Below are 15,632 nucleotides of genomic sequence, written 5' to 3' on the forward strand. Positions count from 1 at the left end.
TCGATTGCCCACGCTCAGGTGCGGAGGAATTGCCGGAGTGGAACGGTACCAGGCTCCAAGCAGCCTGCGTTCCCCTACCTAACCTTGGCCAAAACCTCCGGAAGGTGCAAGAAAGCCTTCGGAAGGGGATAATCTGCTTTATATCCCGCCCCCAAAACACACACATACATGATGCCACGTTCTCACAGCAGCTGCTTGCTAATCGAACTAGAGCTTGAAAGATGAAATTGCCATTTCCACCCAAAAAAAAAAAATAAAAAATCCCTAGGCCCGTTGAATTAATTGGATGTTCTGCCAACATCGAGCCAGTCTCCGAGCTGCCGGTCCCACCACGACCCAGCCCACCTTGCCCAATTGCCAGGAAAAAAACGAGGTCTCGGGGGTTGGGAGCAGGAGAATTGGCTTTTCCTACGGAGATCCCATGGGCTGGAGGATGGAGGAAGCCCAGCCAAGATGGGTTCTGCCTCTGGACGTGGCTTTGGCATGCACACATGTCATCTGTTGGCTTTGCTCTCCAAGATTACAGGAGAGCCCCACCTCATAAATTTGGAGCAAAGCACACAAAGCTTTCCCTTCCATACCCTGCACTCACTCTTAATGGTCTTTCTCCACACCACGGCCTTATTAATTGGTGACAATTGGAAGTGGTTAATTCTCTGTGTGTGAGGCTGCAATTGCTTCCACTTGGCCAGGATTCAAGTGCTGGGGGTGAGTCAGAATGGGTGGCAAAACTGTCTTTTCCTCAGTTCCCTTGCTTGCTAGAGAAGAAAAAAAAAAAAAAAGGAGAAAAAAAAAAAAGCCACAACCCCGAGTTATTCTCTTTTATGAGGTAGGCATTGTGAGGCCAGGCAATTGAATTTACAACAGCATTGAGTATCAGAGTCTATCTGGCCCTGTCAATGAGAGTGGCGAGGAAAAAAAAGACACACATTAACCCTCAGCTCCGAGTTCCCAGGCGTTTCAATAGGGTTCCCAACTTCCCAAAGAGCCCGCTGCATACTCGATGAGACCCTTTATACCTCCTAATTACCCTCCTCACAATAGGGACAGACTCTCTTGCCTCTTTTGTAGGCGAGATAGTAACTTTTGCGCCGACCGCCCACCCCCACCAACGCAAGATCCCTACAGCAAGGGGGTAAGGAATGAAATCTAAGAGCAGAGAAGAGTTATTTCAGGAGCTCTGAGCAGGTAGCACACCTTTTCCTCAGATTCCAGGAGCAGATTTTTTTTCTTTTTTTTAGGAATCTTTTTCTTCTGCTTGGAACAAAACATTTGCAAAGCTCAGGAGACATTCAATGTTGCCAGATCCCCCCTTAACCTCATCACCTTCCCGCCCCCCCCACCTCTTTTTCACAGGAATCCCTTCCAACAGCCTTATTTAAGGCCATAAAGTCCGCTCCTACTTTTTTGAGGGGGTTGCACACACAGGATGAGCTTGTCCCTGCCCACTCTCACCCAGCAAAATGAAAGGAAGGGGGGGAAAAAAAATAAATCTATTTCAAAGAGTTTATTTATTTAAACACCTGCATTAGTTTTTTTTTTTTTCCTTTTTTTTTTTTTTCAGAAGTCTTCAACACAGGCACGCACACACACACAGACAAACGGGATACAAACAACTTTGGCATTATACTTTTGAATATTTGTTACAAAACTATTTCTCATTTATTTTTTTTCTTTAAAAAAAAGTATCTCAAATAAAGGCATTTTAAAGGAGTAAAAATACAAGTCGAGCTCCCAACCTCTGAAAATAATAAATAGCACGTTCATAGCGAGGTCCTTTTTTTCCTTTCTGTTTAAATCTGCTTAAAAAAAAAAACAAAACAACCCCCAAAACATAACAGGGCTCCATACAACGGAGCCAACAGAAGAGGGCTGGTTTTTTTTGGGGTTGTGGGGGGGGAAGGAATCATTTTAGGCAAGTCACCAAGGCCTCCACACCGATTCACTGCGCTCTCCGATGGGACTCCCCGCCTGGGATGCTGGAACAATGCTGCCCCCAAATGATGTCAACCCCTGCACCGGGGATGCCGATGGGGTGGCGGCCGCGTTCCCCGAGCCGCTGCCTGCCGACACCGGGACGTTGGCATTGGCATAGAGGGGAATAACGGGTCCGGAGCTGGGAGGGAAGGCCGGGTTCGGGATGAGAAAAGCAAACTGGCCGTCGGTAGCGGGGACGAGCTGGAAGCCGCCATAGACTTTGGGGGACAGGGTTTCAGCAGGGTTCAGTTTGCAGGGCACGGCCGCGGCGGGGGGCAGCTGGACGTGCAGAGGCTGCTGCGCCAGATGTGCGGGCTGGCTGGACGGCGGCGGCGGCGGGTAGTTCATGGCCACGATCTGGCCCAAACAAGCCGAGAGGTGGCTGAGGAGGCGGGTACGGACGTCGGTGTTCACCCCTTCGCAGGTGGAGAGGAACCGCGTCACCTCGTTCATGCACTCGTTGAATCCTGCCCGGTACTTGCCGAGGACGGTGGGGTCGGCGCTGAGCGCAGCTGGAGGAGCAGAGGGGGCGGCGGGTGAGCGGCAGGACCCCCATCATAGAATCCCAGCACGGTTTGGGTTGGAAGGGACCTTAATAAAGACCATCTCGTTCCAACCCCCCCCCCCCCCGCCATGGGCAGGGACACCTCCCACTAGACCAGGCTGCTCGAAGCTCCATCCAACCTGGCCTCGGTCCCCTGTCCCCAGCCCGGAGCCCCCCCACCACCACCCCCCTCCCCTCCGGGGCAGACAGGACCCACTTACCCGTCATCTGCGCCCGCTGCAGGTTTCGCAGGTGTTTGACGGTCATCTCTAGGATGTCCGCCTTCTCCAGCTTGGAGTGCCGGGAGCTCTGCGGGAGGAGAACGGCGCCGTCAGGGCTGCCCGGCGCCGATCGGTGTCCCCCGTGTCCCTTCCCACCGCCCCCCTCCAGCCCCCCCACCCCCCGCCGCTCCATCCCCACTTACATCCTTCTTCAGCGCGTCCAGGATGAGGGTCTTCAGCTGCCCCAAGCTCTCGTTGATCCGCGCCCGGCGCCGCTTCTCCATGATGGGTTTGGAGGACTGCGGGGAAAGCGGAGCCGGTCAGCACCCCCCGAGCGGGCCCGCTCCCGCGTGTGCGTCCCCCCCACCATCAACCACCACCCCGGCTCCGACACCGACCTCAGCACGGCCGCGGGCTCGCCGCCATCCAGCGCCGCCGTCGCTGCGCCCGGACCGGCAGCACCCTCCATTTACCTTCCGGTGCTCGCTGGCGCTCCGGGGTTTATCCGGCGTGTGGCTGGCGCTGGCCGGCGCCCCGGCGATGGGCGAGGCGGTGGGTTTCTCCATGCCCGTGTCGGCGGGCATGGCGGGAAACGGGGACGGGACGGGGCGCGTGCGGCTGGCGGGCGGGAAACGGGGCGCGTGCGGCTGCGGGATCGCGCGTGTGGCGGCGGCGGCGGCGGGGCCGGCAGTGGTGGCGGCCGGCGCCCCCCCGCCCTTTTATACCCGCCGGCGGCTCCCCATTCGTGTGAAACCGCCGCCGCGGCCGTTCCCACACTCCCGCCCACCAATCAGCGCCCGCCCTGCGCGCCGCCCGCTCGCCCATTGGTCCGCCGGCCCTCCGCCGGCCACGCCCACCCCACTCCCCCCCCCCCCCCCCGCCCGGCCACGTGGGGAAGAGGAGGGGGGGCGCCCCGGGGGAGGCGGCGGCGGCGGCGGCGGCTGGCGCGGCACGCGAGGCCGCCCATTGGCTGCCGGCCGCCCCCGCTGTCAATCAGGCGGGCGGCGGCGCTCGTGCCTCCGCCCCCGGGACGCGTTCCCCCGGCCCCCCCCCCCGCCGGAGCACGTGCCGGAGCGCTCCCCCGGCTGCCGCCGCCGCCGCCGCCGCCGCCGCTCGGGGCGGCCATGGGAAAACCCCGCCCCCGCCGCGCCGGGGGCATCGGGCCGACGCTCGGGCGTGCTGCCCGCCTCCCCCCGGCTCGGGAAACGCACACACCCCGCTCCGGTCACCGGGGAGCACCGCCACCGCCCGCCGGTCCCCCGGGTAACGCACCCCCACACACACACCTCCGGTCCCCGGGAAGCGCGCACACACACGCCCCTCCGGTCCCCTGGAAGCACCCCCTCCCCCCCGGCCCCCCCAGGTGTCCCCCTCCTCCGGTCCCCGGGAAACACACACCCCCCAGGTGTCCGTCGCTCCCCCCCTCCCCGTCCCCGGGAAACACAGCCCCCCAGGTGTCCCCCCGCTCCGGTCCCCGGGAAACACACCCCCCAGCTGTCGTCCCCCCCCTCCGGTCACCGGGAAGTACACCCCCCCCAGGGTGTCCGTTCCCGTCCCCGGGAAACACCCCCCACCCCCGGTGCCCCCCCCGCCCTGGTCCCCGGGAAACACACACCCCCCCCCCAGGTGTCCCCCATCTCTGGTCCCCGGGAAGCATACACCCCACCGCCACCCCGGTCCCCCCCCGCTCCGGTCCCCGGGAAGTACACAGCCCCCCCTTCCTCCGGTCCCGTCCCCCCCGTTCGGTCCCCGGGAAGCACACATTCCCCCCCCTTCCCACTGCGCGGCGGCGGGAGGGATCAAATGCGGCGTTGGGGGGGGGGGAAAGCTACGCCGGGTGTTCGGCGACCCGCCGGTGCGCGGGGGGGGGACGGGGAGGGGGGCGGACCGCAGCCCCCAGCGCCTTCCCACGGGGACGGGCCGGGAAGGGCAGGACCCCCGTGGGGTCTTGTGACACCCCCTTTCTGTCACACACACACACCCCCCCCCGGGGGAGGAGGGTCCCTGCCTGTCCCTGTGGATGCGTTGACCGGGTGGGTGGGTGGGTTCCCCCCCCCACGGCGGGACGGGGAGCGGGGGGGGGGGGGGGGGGCGGTGGTGGTGTTTGGCGGTGAGCGTCACCCCCCGGTGTCCCCGCCGTGCCCCCGCAAGGGGACAGTCGGCCTCGCACCCCGCTGCGCTGCTGTTCCTCGTTAAGGGACATTAAACCGTCATGAGAGCGTGACGTCATGCAAGGTGCAAGACGTCCCTCCTTTTCGTCCCCGTGTCGTGTCCGTGTCCCCCCCCTCCCTCCCCCAAGACAGACCCCGGGGGGTCCCTTGGGTGGCACCGTGTGTCCGAGCCGGGACACGACCCCCAGCCCTTCCGTGACCGGGACGAGGGGTTGGGGACATCGCGGCCGCCACCCCGGGCACCGAGCCCTCGGTAGCTGCGGGGGGGTCCCGGTGCCGTGGGGTCGGGCTGGGGTCCCCCCCACCTTGGGCACAGCCCCGAATCCCTCACTTCTGCACCCAAATAATAACTTCATTGAGCGCGGGACGGGGATCGTTAAGCAGCTCTTCCAGCTCCTGGCTAATTTCAAACCCTGCCTATTTAAGGCCCTTTTTAGAGGATGGATTAAATCTCTGTGCTGCGGGCTTAAATCTTTTAATAATCATAAATTGGGTATTAGCCTGCCGTAGGCCAACATCTGAAATTCCGGATGATATCTTGACTTGAAACCCATGATGCCTATTTTATTTTTTCTTTTTACCTTTTTCTTCCTCATCCTGAAGCGGGGAGAAAGAAGTCGGTTGGTAAAATTTTAGAAAACTCCGGCATGAGAACGCATTCGATTCCCCCCCCCCCCCCGCCACCGCCGCCCTCCGGAAAACCGAGCGCGACGTGGCTTAATTTGGGGGGAGAATTTTTTGGAGGAGAACGGAACCACCTACTACTTTTAATCCCTATTGTTGCCCCCCCCACCCCCCACCCCATCTTCGTGCTTTGCTTTTCATTTGCTCCGATGAATCATTCCCGTTTGCCTTTAACCGTTTCTGCAGCCGGAGCTGGGATTTGCGGGTTTTCCTGGTGCGGCCACTGCTGCGCTGGGCTGAGGGGGACGGTGACAGGGCCACCTTCGGGAGTGCCACCTTCTTACCCACCTGCTGCTGCTGCTGCCGCCCCGGGGCACCCCAAGCTGGGGTGGCCGCACCCTGCTGCGAGCGCACTTCCAAAGAGCCTTTTTTTTCTGGGCTGAAAGCACAAGTGTGACGAGTTTGCCGGCCTCAGCCTTGCCCCAGGTCCTGGGGCTGCAGAGCTGCGGGAGGGACCGGCCAGAGATGGAGGTGTCAGGCAGCGGGAGAGACCCTCCATCCTTGGGGTTTGTCACCTGCACCTCGCAAAGGGACGCCAGAAGCAGGATGAGCCCCTGGAATGCGTCCCCAATTCCCATCTCCCGCAGTGGAGCAGGAGGAGGCCAGTGGCTTCTTGGCAAGCAACCTCCCTGGAGGGGCTAGCCCTCCGTGGGCCTTGCAGGCAGCACCGCGTGCTGTGGCACGGCTACGAGGGGTGCTGGAGGCCAAAGAGAAGGAAAGAAATGAAAAAAAGAAGGGAAAACTCCGGGAAACATTTCCCTTCTCGTCGCTGTGTCACATTCTGGGCCTTTGGTTTCATTTCGGGTGCAATTTCAGGTGATTTGGCGCATCCAGGCTGCAAAACGCAGGCGAGTAAGGACGTGCCGTCTGAAGCAGCAGCATCTTCCTGCAGACATCAAAGGATCTCAGGGAATACATTGATTTCTGGCTCCTTTTCCTCCATCGCACCCGGCACCCGCCTCAGCACACAAACAGCAATTCCTGGCTGAATTGGGATTTGGGGGCGGTGGGGGGGAATTTGTTGTTTTTCTGGGTAAGCGCGACTTCTCTAAATGGCCGCAAAGTCCAGCCTATTCCTTTGGAAAAAGCGCACGGAGGTGCGTATCCTTAATGAAGGATAATAAATGTTTGCTTTATAAGTCTCATTGGAAAGGTTGAGGGATCTGGTTCCTTACGAGACCAATAAAAGGCAGAACAACAGCCCTTTGTGCAATCTCCCTTCCCCGTGGAAGAACCCTGTGAGGAAATAACTAATAACAAAAATAGCGTCCCTCCTTTGACGATTCATTCGGAATGCATTAATTCCATGATTACAGTGAGGAGAAAAAAAAAAAAAAACAACACATTAAATGAGCAAGTTTTTCAACAGAACGTACATCAAGTGGTGCAATTCCCAGGCTGGGAGCAGTGGTTATTGACTGTGCTCCTCCCCGGAGAGAATTCTTCTCCATGGGACAAGTTGGGAGAATTTTTGGCGTTCTAAACCTCTGACATAATGCACAGCCTTTCTCCTCGAATTCCGACCGTGTTCAGGTTTCAAAGGTCAGTGAAATCTGGGGGGGGAAGACTCGCATTTCCTTAAGTAACTTCAGATTAAGCCAGAATTCCCCCTTACCCCGGGACGGGCATTTGTCGTCGCACATTTATCACATTTATCCTGTTGTTTCGGCACCGAGTCTCGTTCCTGCTCTCGGCCCCCATTTCGATCGTGTTGCAGCTCCAAACCTGAGCCAGAGGCCGACTCCAAACCCCTCCTGGAACTGTGAGGAAAACCCAGTCGCGGTTTGGGACCCTGTTTTCGCAATGCCCAGTAACGCTCAGCTGCCCAGTGGCTGAACTGGTTCATTGACTGGACCCTGTGGGTGCAATGTAAGGCTCTGTCCTGCCCCCCCTGCTTTGTAATCCGTCCGTCCCTCGAGGAAGTGCTGTTAAAGGACGTAGGGATGTTTCCCAGCGGTATTTGACGTCCCTTTGGTGGCTATTTAGCCTGCACGATGGTGACAGGATGGGACACCAACACCTTCCCCTCTGCTGCCCCAGTGTTCTGCATGGACGAGAGAGATGGAAGTGCACGGCTGTGTCCAGCTTCTCCTGCTCCCGGCTTCCCACCCCCGGGGCAGGCTCCCGGGCCAGCAGAGAGCACACAGGGACTGGAAAACTACCCCCCCCACACACCCCTGGCCTCAGCCATGGTCTAAGGAGCACAGAAACTGCCCAGGGGGTGAGGAGCAATCGAGTGTCCTGTTTGCAGCTGGCTTCACCTTCAGGAGATCATGGAATCATAGAACGGTTTGGGTTGGAAGGGACCTTAAAGACCATCCAGTGCCCCCCCCTGCCCTGGGCAGGGACACCTCCCACCAGCCCAGGTTGCTCCAAGCCCCGTCCAACCTGGCCTTGAACCCCTCCAGGGATGGGGCAGCCACAGCTTCTCTGGGCAACCTGGGCCAGGGGCTCACCACCCTCAGAGCCAAGAATTTCTTCCTCAGATCTCATCTCAATCTCCCCTCTTTCAGGTTAAAACTGTCACCCCTCGCCCCATGGCTCCCCTCCCTGCTCCAGAGTCCCTCCCCAGCTTTCCTGGAGCCCCTTTAGGGACTGGAAGGGGCTCCAAGGTCTCCCCGGAGCCTTCTCTTCTCCAGGCTGAACCCCCCCAGCTCTCTCAGCCTGTCCTCACAGCAGAGGGGCTCCAGCCCTCCCAGCATCTCCGGGGCCTCCTCCGGCCCCGCTCCAACAGCTCCGTGTCCTTCTGCTGTTGGTGCCCCAGCACTGCAGGGGGGTCTCCCAGAGCGGAGCAGAGGGGCAGACTCCCCCCCTCGCCCTGCTGCCCACGCTGCTGGGGATGCAGCCCAGGGTGCGGGGGGTTTCTGGGCTGTGAGCGCACATTGACGGCTCGTGTGGAGCTTCTCATCCACCAACACCCCCAGGTCCTTCTCGGCAGGGCTGCTCTCCAGCCATTCCCCACCCAGCCTGGCTTTGTGCCTGGGGGAGATGTGCAAGAGCCCATCAGGTTTGGCCAGACGGTGCCAAATCCCTGGGGGTTTCGGCTGCCTGTGGGATGTCAGAGACACTTGGGGCTGGTGGGACACCAGGACAGAGAGTGGTGCTGAGCAGAGGGTGGGCAGAGTCTTCCTCCCAGTGGCTTTTCTCCACCACAGGTCAGGCACATTTTGTTTACGTCCCGTTCTGTCGCGACGTGGTTCACTAGCGAGGTCCCTAGGAGATGCCAAAGAAACAAAAAAGCACGATGGGCGAATTCCAGTACAACTGGAATCGCAATTATTCACTTGCATTTAACACTACTCACGGGCAATTATTCACTTGCAGTTAGTACTACTTTGGCTTGGAATAATTTGGGGTTTACTGTTTGTGTCACCGGCACCCAGTCCTGAACACGCACCGGGAAAGTGAAAGCCTTAAACTGTCTCTGGATGGAGGAAACCTGGGATTTTCCTTCTTAAGCCTTATGTGAAAAGTCTCCGTGATTCCTCTGTGGGCATGGCCTATATATTTAATCTTGATCCCTTAAAAAACCATCCTGTTCATACATGTTGTGTTGTTTTTTTATTAAAAAAAAAAAAAAAAAAAAAACCAAAACACCAGCTTAAAGGCTCTTTCGGCCTGAAGACTGGCAACGTGAGACAGGTTATTAATCCTAATATCGGTGTTTGGGGAGATGAGAGAGAACAGAAGAGGACAAAGTGCTCGTGGCGGTCCCCACTTGTCCTTGCCCAGCCCGGATATTCCCTGCATCTCCAGCTCTCTTTGATCGCTAAACCCAATTTGATTACAGCCAGCCTCCTAAAATTTCGAAGCGCGACTCAAAAGCTTGCAGCCGAGGGGGGGAAAAAAGCTCATCAAAAGTCCCAAGGGGGGGCTGAATGCAGGTTTTGTCTTCTTCCCGAGCCCTGCCTGCCTGCGCCCCTTGGCCGTGCCGTGTCCTCCGGGCGCTGTTTGTTCTGGGAATTGTGGGGCCCACAGCTGTGGTTGTCTCCAGCCACTCCAGCCCCTGTTTGCCCAGGGATTGGGCTGTAATCCCTCCTGGATTTCCCTCGGCTTGATCCCGTGCAATCCTCCCCCCGCCGCCATCCATCACTTTGGATAGTGTGTCAAAGGGAATGCCGGAGGAGAAATTAAGACATTAAGGCCTGGCAGATTGCGAGGAGGTTCTTTAGCGGACTATAATGTGTAACAAATTACAGTACAGCCGCCTGCCCCGAGCATCCTTTTCAAACCTAGCACGGCCTCTTTTGTCCCTCTGGAGCTTGCCGCTCTAATCAGCTGAAATTAATTATCAGGGTCGGATGACTTGGAAAAATAATCCCCCCAAAAAACAAGCCCAGGGACGGAAAAGGGCTTCGAGGCAGGGTCCGGCGAGGCAACGGCTCTTCCTTGGCTGCGTCTGGAGGTGTCACAAAAGGGTTTCCCTGTTTTCCCCGTTTGCTTTGGTTTCACGCTCCGGGATTCCCGTCCGCTTCCTGCACGGAGCCTGGCACGTTCCCGGCATCCGACACGTGCTGACCGCTCGGGCCGCATCCTCGTTTTGTGCACAAATTAGAATAAACCCCAGGCATTCTTCCCCTCCGAGGGAACGTCAGGCCTCTTTCAGCCGAACGCGAAGATATTTCTAAGAAAATTACCATCTCTGCGCTGATAAACCATCATTCCCAATAAACCATTGCGCCCGCTGCTATTAAGGGCATCCTTTTCAGGGCTGCAGAACGGGCTGCAGGAAGGCAACGCCGGGAAGGCGGGAGGAATTTTGCAACATTAGAAATGGAGATTTTTATTTTTTATTATTTTTTTTATTTTTTTCCTGGGCTCTTTTGCAGGGAAGCGAATGGGTTTTAATTTCTTTTCTCACCTCCCTTCCTCCCGCCCCGCCCTGGGAAATTTTCGCAAAAGAAAATTGCAACCGCAGCCACAAAAAAAAACCCAACCACCTCTTTCTGAAGATATTGCCCCGGTTTTGTCTTTTCAGCGCTGAGAGCCTCCGTGGAGCCGCAGCCATAGAATAGACCAGCTGATTGAGACAGATGTTCTCTTCTTTAGCAAGTGCCAACGCTTTGCCCAAACACATATTTGCTGACTTACCCTTAACTGGAAAACATCTTGAAAAGGCGGCAGAGATAAAAAGGAAGGGAACGAAGCCGCGTTGTGTCCAGATTTAACACAGCCCAGTGCTCCATTCTCTCAAGCCGGTCCTGGTTGAAGAGGTCCCTTTCACTGGATCCTGTTCATTTGTTGACGGATAATAGGGGCTGAGTTGCGGCAATCTGTGTGCAGAAAGCAGAAAATAGAGTCAATTACATCTGTATTAGGTGGCCTTGGGGAGAAAATCTCCTTACATGCCTTCCACTGATACTGTTCTTAATTATACTGGCTAAGGAGCTGCCTATGTTAAACCCAAGCGCAGCTCGAGCTGCTCTAAATATAGAGCCTAAAATATCTCCTGAGAAGGTAATGGCGGTGATGGAACTTTCCGGCAGGACTTTAAATTAGGCTTTTTATTTTGCCCGCGACAAACATCCCCACACGAGCGGGTGTGATGATGCCATCGCCCCTTTTCTCTGCCGGGGGTGCCTGACCCTGCCCAGTCCCTTTCCTCCTGGGAGGGGATGAAGGTTCCAGCCGAAGGTGGGGATGCGGCACCGTGCCAGTACCGAGCCCACCGGGGCTTTGGGCTGCTTGTCGGGTCCTGGGGCATTGCCGGCGCATGGTAGCCCTGCGTTGGGCAAAGCCGAACGGGGTCAGGACGCTGCCAGGGGCGAAGTGCCCCGGCGGGAGGGTGCCCGATGGGGAGCAGAAGTGGGTGACTCAGAGCAGCTCCACCAGGACCTGCCTCAGGTTCGGTGCAGAGTCCTGAAAACCTGCCCTTTTGCTGGTTCTCTGCTTTTCTGGGGAGAAAAGAGCTGCTGAACGCCATCGGGACGGGGGCTGCATCGCTTCCCTCTGCTCCGGCTGGGGCTGCCTGGGCTAAAGCAGGAGGAAGAGGAGGAATTCCGCAGCCCGGGGCAGAGGCGGAGGTGGTGGGGCTGGAGGGATGGCAGCATCTCCCAAGGGCTCCAGCTCTCCTGGGGAAGGTGTGTTGTCCCATCAGGCTGCTCCTCCTCTCCTTGGCTGGGTGCTGCTGTCTCCTAGAGTTTGGAAGAGCCACAAGCATTAATTAAGCGTGGGGGGAATGATACGTGACCACTTCCTAAAAAAGGAGAGAATCCTAAAAAAAGAAAGGATAGCCGGTAGGGTCCTTTTTTTCTCAAGGTCTTATGTAGAGTAGGTAAACTCCACAGGCCTATGCCATCCAAACAACCAGGACAAGTATCTGCGGCATTTCCCACCCCCTTTCATTTTGGTTTCCCTTAATCTCATTAAGTGTTCGTTCCCATACCTGGGGGGGGGGGGGGGGGGAGAAGAAAAAAAAAAAAAAAAGCCATCAATTATATTTGCTTTGCCTTTGAAAAGATTTGTCATTTTGCCATCTGTAGGCAAGCATGCTCAGCGACAATGGGTTTTGTTTGACTTCTCTGGTAAAAAGGTCCCCAGTTTTTTTTTTCCTGGGCCCATCCACAGCTTGCTCCCCCCCCCTCCCCGCCTCCCCCCGCCTCATTCTTTTCAGTGGGCCTGTTGATGAGCTTGGCCTAATCAGATTAACTCAACCCAGACACAGCAGTGGCAGTTTATTCTCTTTTAAAAGGACTCCACGGTTTCCTACAAACTTTTTGTAAACTCTTCATCTCCGGCTAAACTCTTTTGTAAGCTGTATCCAATGGACTCTTTGAGAGACCCACGCTCCCCGTCAATGAAGACCTGTTAGAATGGGTCACTAATCCAAAAGAGGGGAGAAATGCCTTTAAAGCCGTGCACTGATGCATTGGGAGCCCTGAACCAGCGCCCGCCGAAAGGGAGAATTGAATTCCCAAAGAGCTGGAACATTTCATTTGCTTCCCAAAATAAATATTTTGAAAAAGTCCACCTTGTTTACAAGGCTAATGAAATCAAGCCGGTTTCTTCTGAAGTTCTCCGGGTTCTCCGACACACGCTTTGGTGGCTCGTTCTTTGCCCAGCCCACCCTTCCCCTCCAACAAACCCCCCAGGAGCTCGGCAGAAGGCAGAAAACAAAGCGACAGCTTCTTGAGGGGTTTTTACGGTCCTGGGTGTTCGTGCCGCTTTGCTTTTTGGCAGGCGCCAGGAAAAGGTTGTATTTGGGACCTTCCTGCACGGCTGTTCCTGATCCCGATGGGAAGTTCCTTGATGCCGTTTTTGGGATGCTGCTGCGGATTGACCTTCTCCCTGCGCTTCAGGAGCCTGATCCTGTCCCACTGAAGCCACCAGCGCAGGTTTGGGAGCCTGATCCCGTCCCACCGGAGCCACTGGCTCAGGGTCCTCTGCTGTCAGAGGGAGGATGGGGTGGCCTAAGGGGGGGTGTCACCCGAAATTACCCCCCGCCCTGCCACTCCTGATACAGTGCCGCAGCCACCCCAATGCAGCGCCGCAGCCACCCCAATGCAGTGCCGCAGCCATCTCAATGCAGCGCCGCAGCCATCCCGATGCAGTGCCGCAGCCATCTCGATGCAGTGCCGCAGCCATCCCAATGCAGCGCTGCAGCCACCCCAATGCAGCGCCGCAGCCATCCCAATGCAGCGCCGCAGCCATCTCAATGCAGTGCCGCAGCCATCCCAATGCAGCGCCGCAGCCACCCCAATGCAGTGCCGCAGCCATCCCAATGCAGCGCCGCAGCCAGCCCTGATGCAGTGCTGCAGCCACCCCAATGCAGTGCCGCAGCCACCCCAATGCAGCGCCGCAGCCATCCCAATGCAGTGCCGCAGCCACCCCAATGCAGTGCTGCAGCCACCCCAATGCAGTGCTGCAGCCACCCCAATGCAGCGCCGCAGCCACCCCGATGCAGCGCCGCAGCCATCCCGATGCAGTGCCGCAGCCATCCCAATGCAGCGCCGCAGCCAGCCCTGATGCAGTGCTGCAGCCACCCCAATGCAGCGCCGCAGCCACCCCAATGCAGCGCCGCAGCCATCCCAATGCAGTGCCGCAGCCACCCCAATGCAGTGCCGCAGCCATCCCAATGCAGTGCTGCAGCCACCCCAATGCAGCGCCGCAGCCACCCCAATGCAGCGCCGCAGCCATCCCGATGCAGTGCCGCAGCCATCCCAATGCAGTGCCGCAGCCATCCCAATGCAGTGCTGCAGCCACCCCAATGCAGTGCCGCAGCCAGCCCCGATGCAGCGCCGCAGCCAGCCCTGATGCAGCGCCACAGCCACCCCAATGCAGTGCCGCAGCCATCCCAATGCAGTGCTGCAGCCACCCCAATGCAGCGCCGCAGCCACCCCAATGCAGCGCCGCAGCCATCCCGATGCAGTGCCGCAGCCATCCCAATGCAGCGCCGCAGCCAGCCCTGATGCAGTGCTGCAGCCACCCCAATGCAGCGCCGCAGCCATCCCGATGCAGTGCCGCAGCCAGCCCCAATGCAGCATTGCAGCCAGCCCTGATGCAGCGCCGCAGCCACCCCAATGCAGCACCGCAACCAGCCCCGATGCAGCACTGCAGCCAGCCCCGATGCAGTGCTGCAGCCACCCCAATGCAGTGCCGCAGCCACCCCAATGCAGTGCTGCAGCCATCCCGATGCAGCGCCGCAGCCAGCCCCGATGCAGCACCCGGAGGCCGGTGCTTCAGCAGCCATAGTGGCTGCAGAGGTCACTTCTAACCCCTGTCATTTTGCGTGATCCTGTGAAGGGAAAAGGGGGCACCGCCAGGATCCAGCCCGACCCGGCTGGTGGGTGCAGGGCCCATCTCCCCGTGCATCCCTGCGGGTGCAGGAACGGGGCATCCCGCAAAGCCGGGAAAAGCAGGGAGCCCAAACTCTCCTCCCCACCTCCCGTTGCGCTACAGGTATGTGCTGGCGCTTGTGCCTGGCAAAACAACCCCATCCAGGCACCCGTTTCAACATCTAGGGATCCTCTTCTTAGCACCACGCCAGACCTTTTCCTTCCCAGAAGAACTTTTCTCTCCTGTAGTTGTTGTGAGTTTGTGATTGGCATGTCTGAACAACTTCATTGTGGGGAGGATTTCATGGCATTCAGTGGAAGTTTCCACTTCTTTAGAGTGGCACAGAGAAGATTAACGTTGTGACTTCATCCCCCCGCCATTGTCACTGTGACTTCGAGTCATTTCATGTCTTTGATAAAACTTGCCCCACTTAAAAACGGGCAAAGAAGCCTCTACAATGCACACAATGAGCAAAACAGCTCCCTGAAAAATACCCGATTGTCTTCCAGGACGAAGACCATAATTTTTCATGGTATCGGCTTTATATTAAAAATTGCATTGAATGGCAAAAAGACTTGTCTTAATTGGGCGGGAGAGACGGGACACCCAATCTGGCGCACCCCCCAGCCCCTGTCACCCAACAGTGACAGCCGTAGTCCCTGGCCAGCTCAGGGTCTTAGGACGCATTTGCTCCCCGAAGCATCACAGACAATGTCACATCTCCAGACAATTTCTCGCGTAGCTTTTTCTCTCCGTACTTGGAACCTGAACGCTCCAAACTTCCTCTGAACAGGCGAAAGATTAACTTTCATTCTGGTTCCCGCCTGCTCTTCTTGCTCAAGACATTATGTCTGGATTAAAGCCTGCTTGAAAATAAGGAATGAGAAAAATGAGCCTAGGATTTGTATTTTGCAGGAAATAAATAGAATTCAAAGGCAGCATTCTTAAGCCCACACTTAACCTAACCGGTTGCTCAATGTGTGTGAGGCATAAGAGGAAGGAAAATGGACAAAACCGGAGACAAGTAGCCAAGAGCCGGAGACAAGTAGCCCAGATCAAGAAGGACAGGGAGCTGCTGGAGAGGGGACAGCAAAGGGCTACCAAGATGCTGAGGGGACTGGAACACCTCTCTGATGAAGAAAGGCTGAGGGATTTGGGTCTCCTCAGTCTGGAAAAAAGAGGACTGAGGGGGGGCCTTATCAACACACATAAATACTTCAAGGGTGGGTGTCAGGAGGATGGGGCCAGGCTCTTCTCAGT

The 15,632-nt window shown here is 57.5% G+C and overlaps 1 protein-coding gene across 2 annotated transcripts; it reads right to left on the reverse strand.

Moving 5' to 3' along the window:
• Positions 1-1,554: 1,554 nt before the first annotated feature.
• HES4 (hes family bHLH transcription factor 4) lies at positions 1,555-3,535 on the reverse strand. 2 transcript variants are annotated; one of them, XM_063353728.1, is made up of 4 exons: positions 3,141-3,535; positions 2,946-3,041; positions 2,743-2,830; positions 1,555-2,489 (listed from the first exon to the last, which is right to left on the reverse strand). In XM_063353728.1, exons 1-4 carry the CDS (start codon positions 3,324-3,326, stop codon positions 1,921-1,923), a joined length of 939 nt encoding a protein of 312 aa, XP_063209798.1. In that variant the 5' UTR covers positions 3,327-3,535; the 3' UTR covers positions 1,555-1,920. The 2 variants fall into 2 exon arrangements, with proteins under 2 accessions (XP_063209798.1, XP_063209800.1); XM_063353730.1 differs by having other exon boundaries at positions 1,556-2,489; positions 3,216-3,532.
• Positions 3,536-15,632: the final 12,097 nt, after the last annotated feature.

This window comes from Chroicocephalus ridibundus, chromosome 16 (assembly GCF_963924245.1).
Source record: "Chroicocephalus ridibundus chromosome 16, bChrRid1.1, whole genome shotgun sequence".
Classification (NCBI taxonomy): domain Eukaryota; kingdom Metazoa; phylum Chordata; class Aves; order Charadriiformes; family Laridae; genus Chroicocephalus; species Chroicocephalus ridibundus.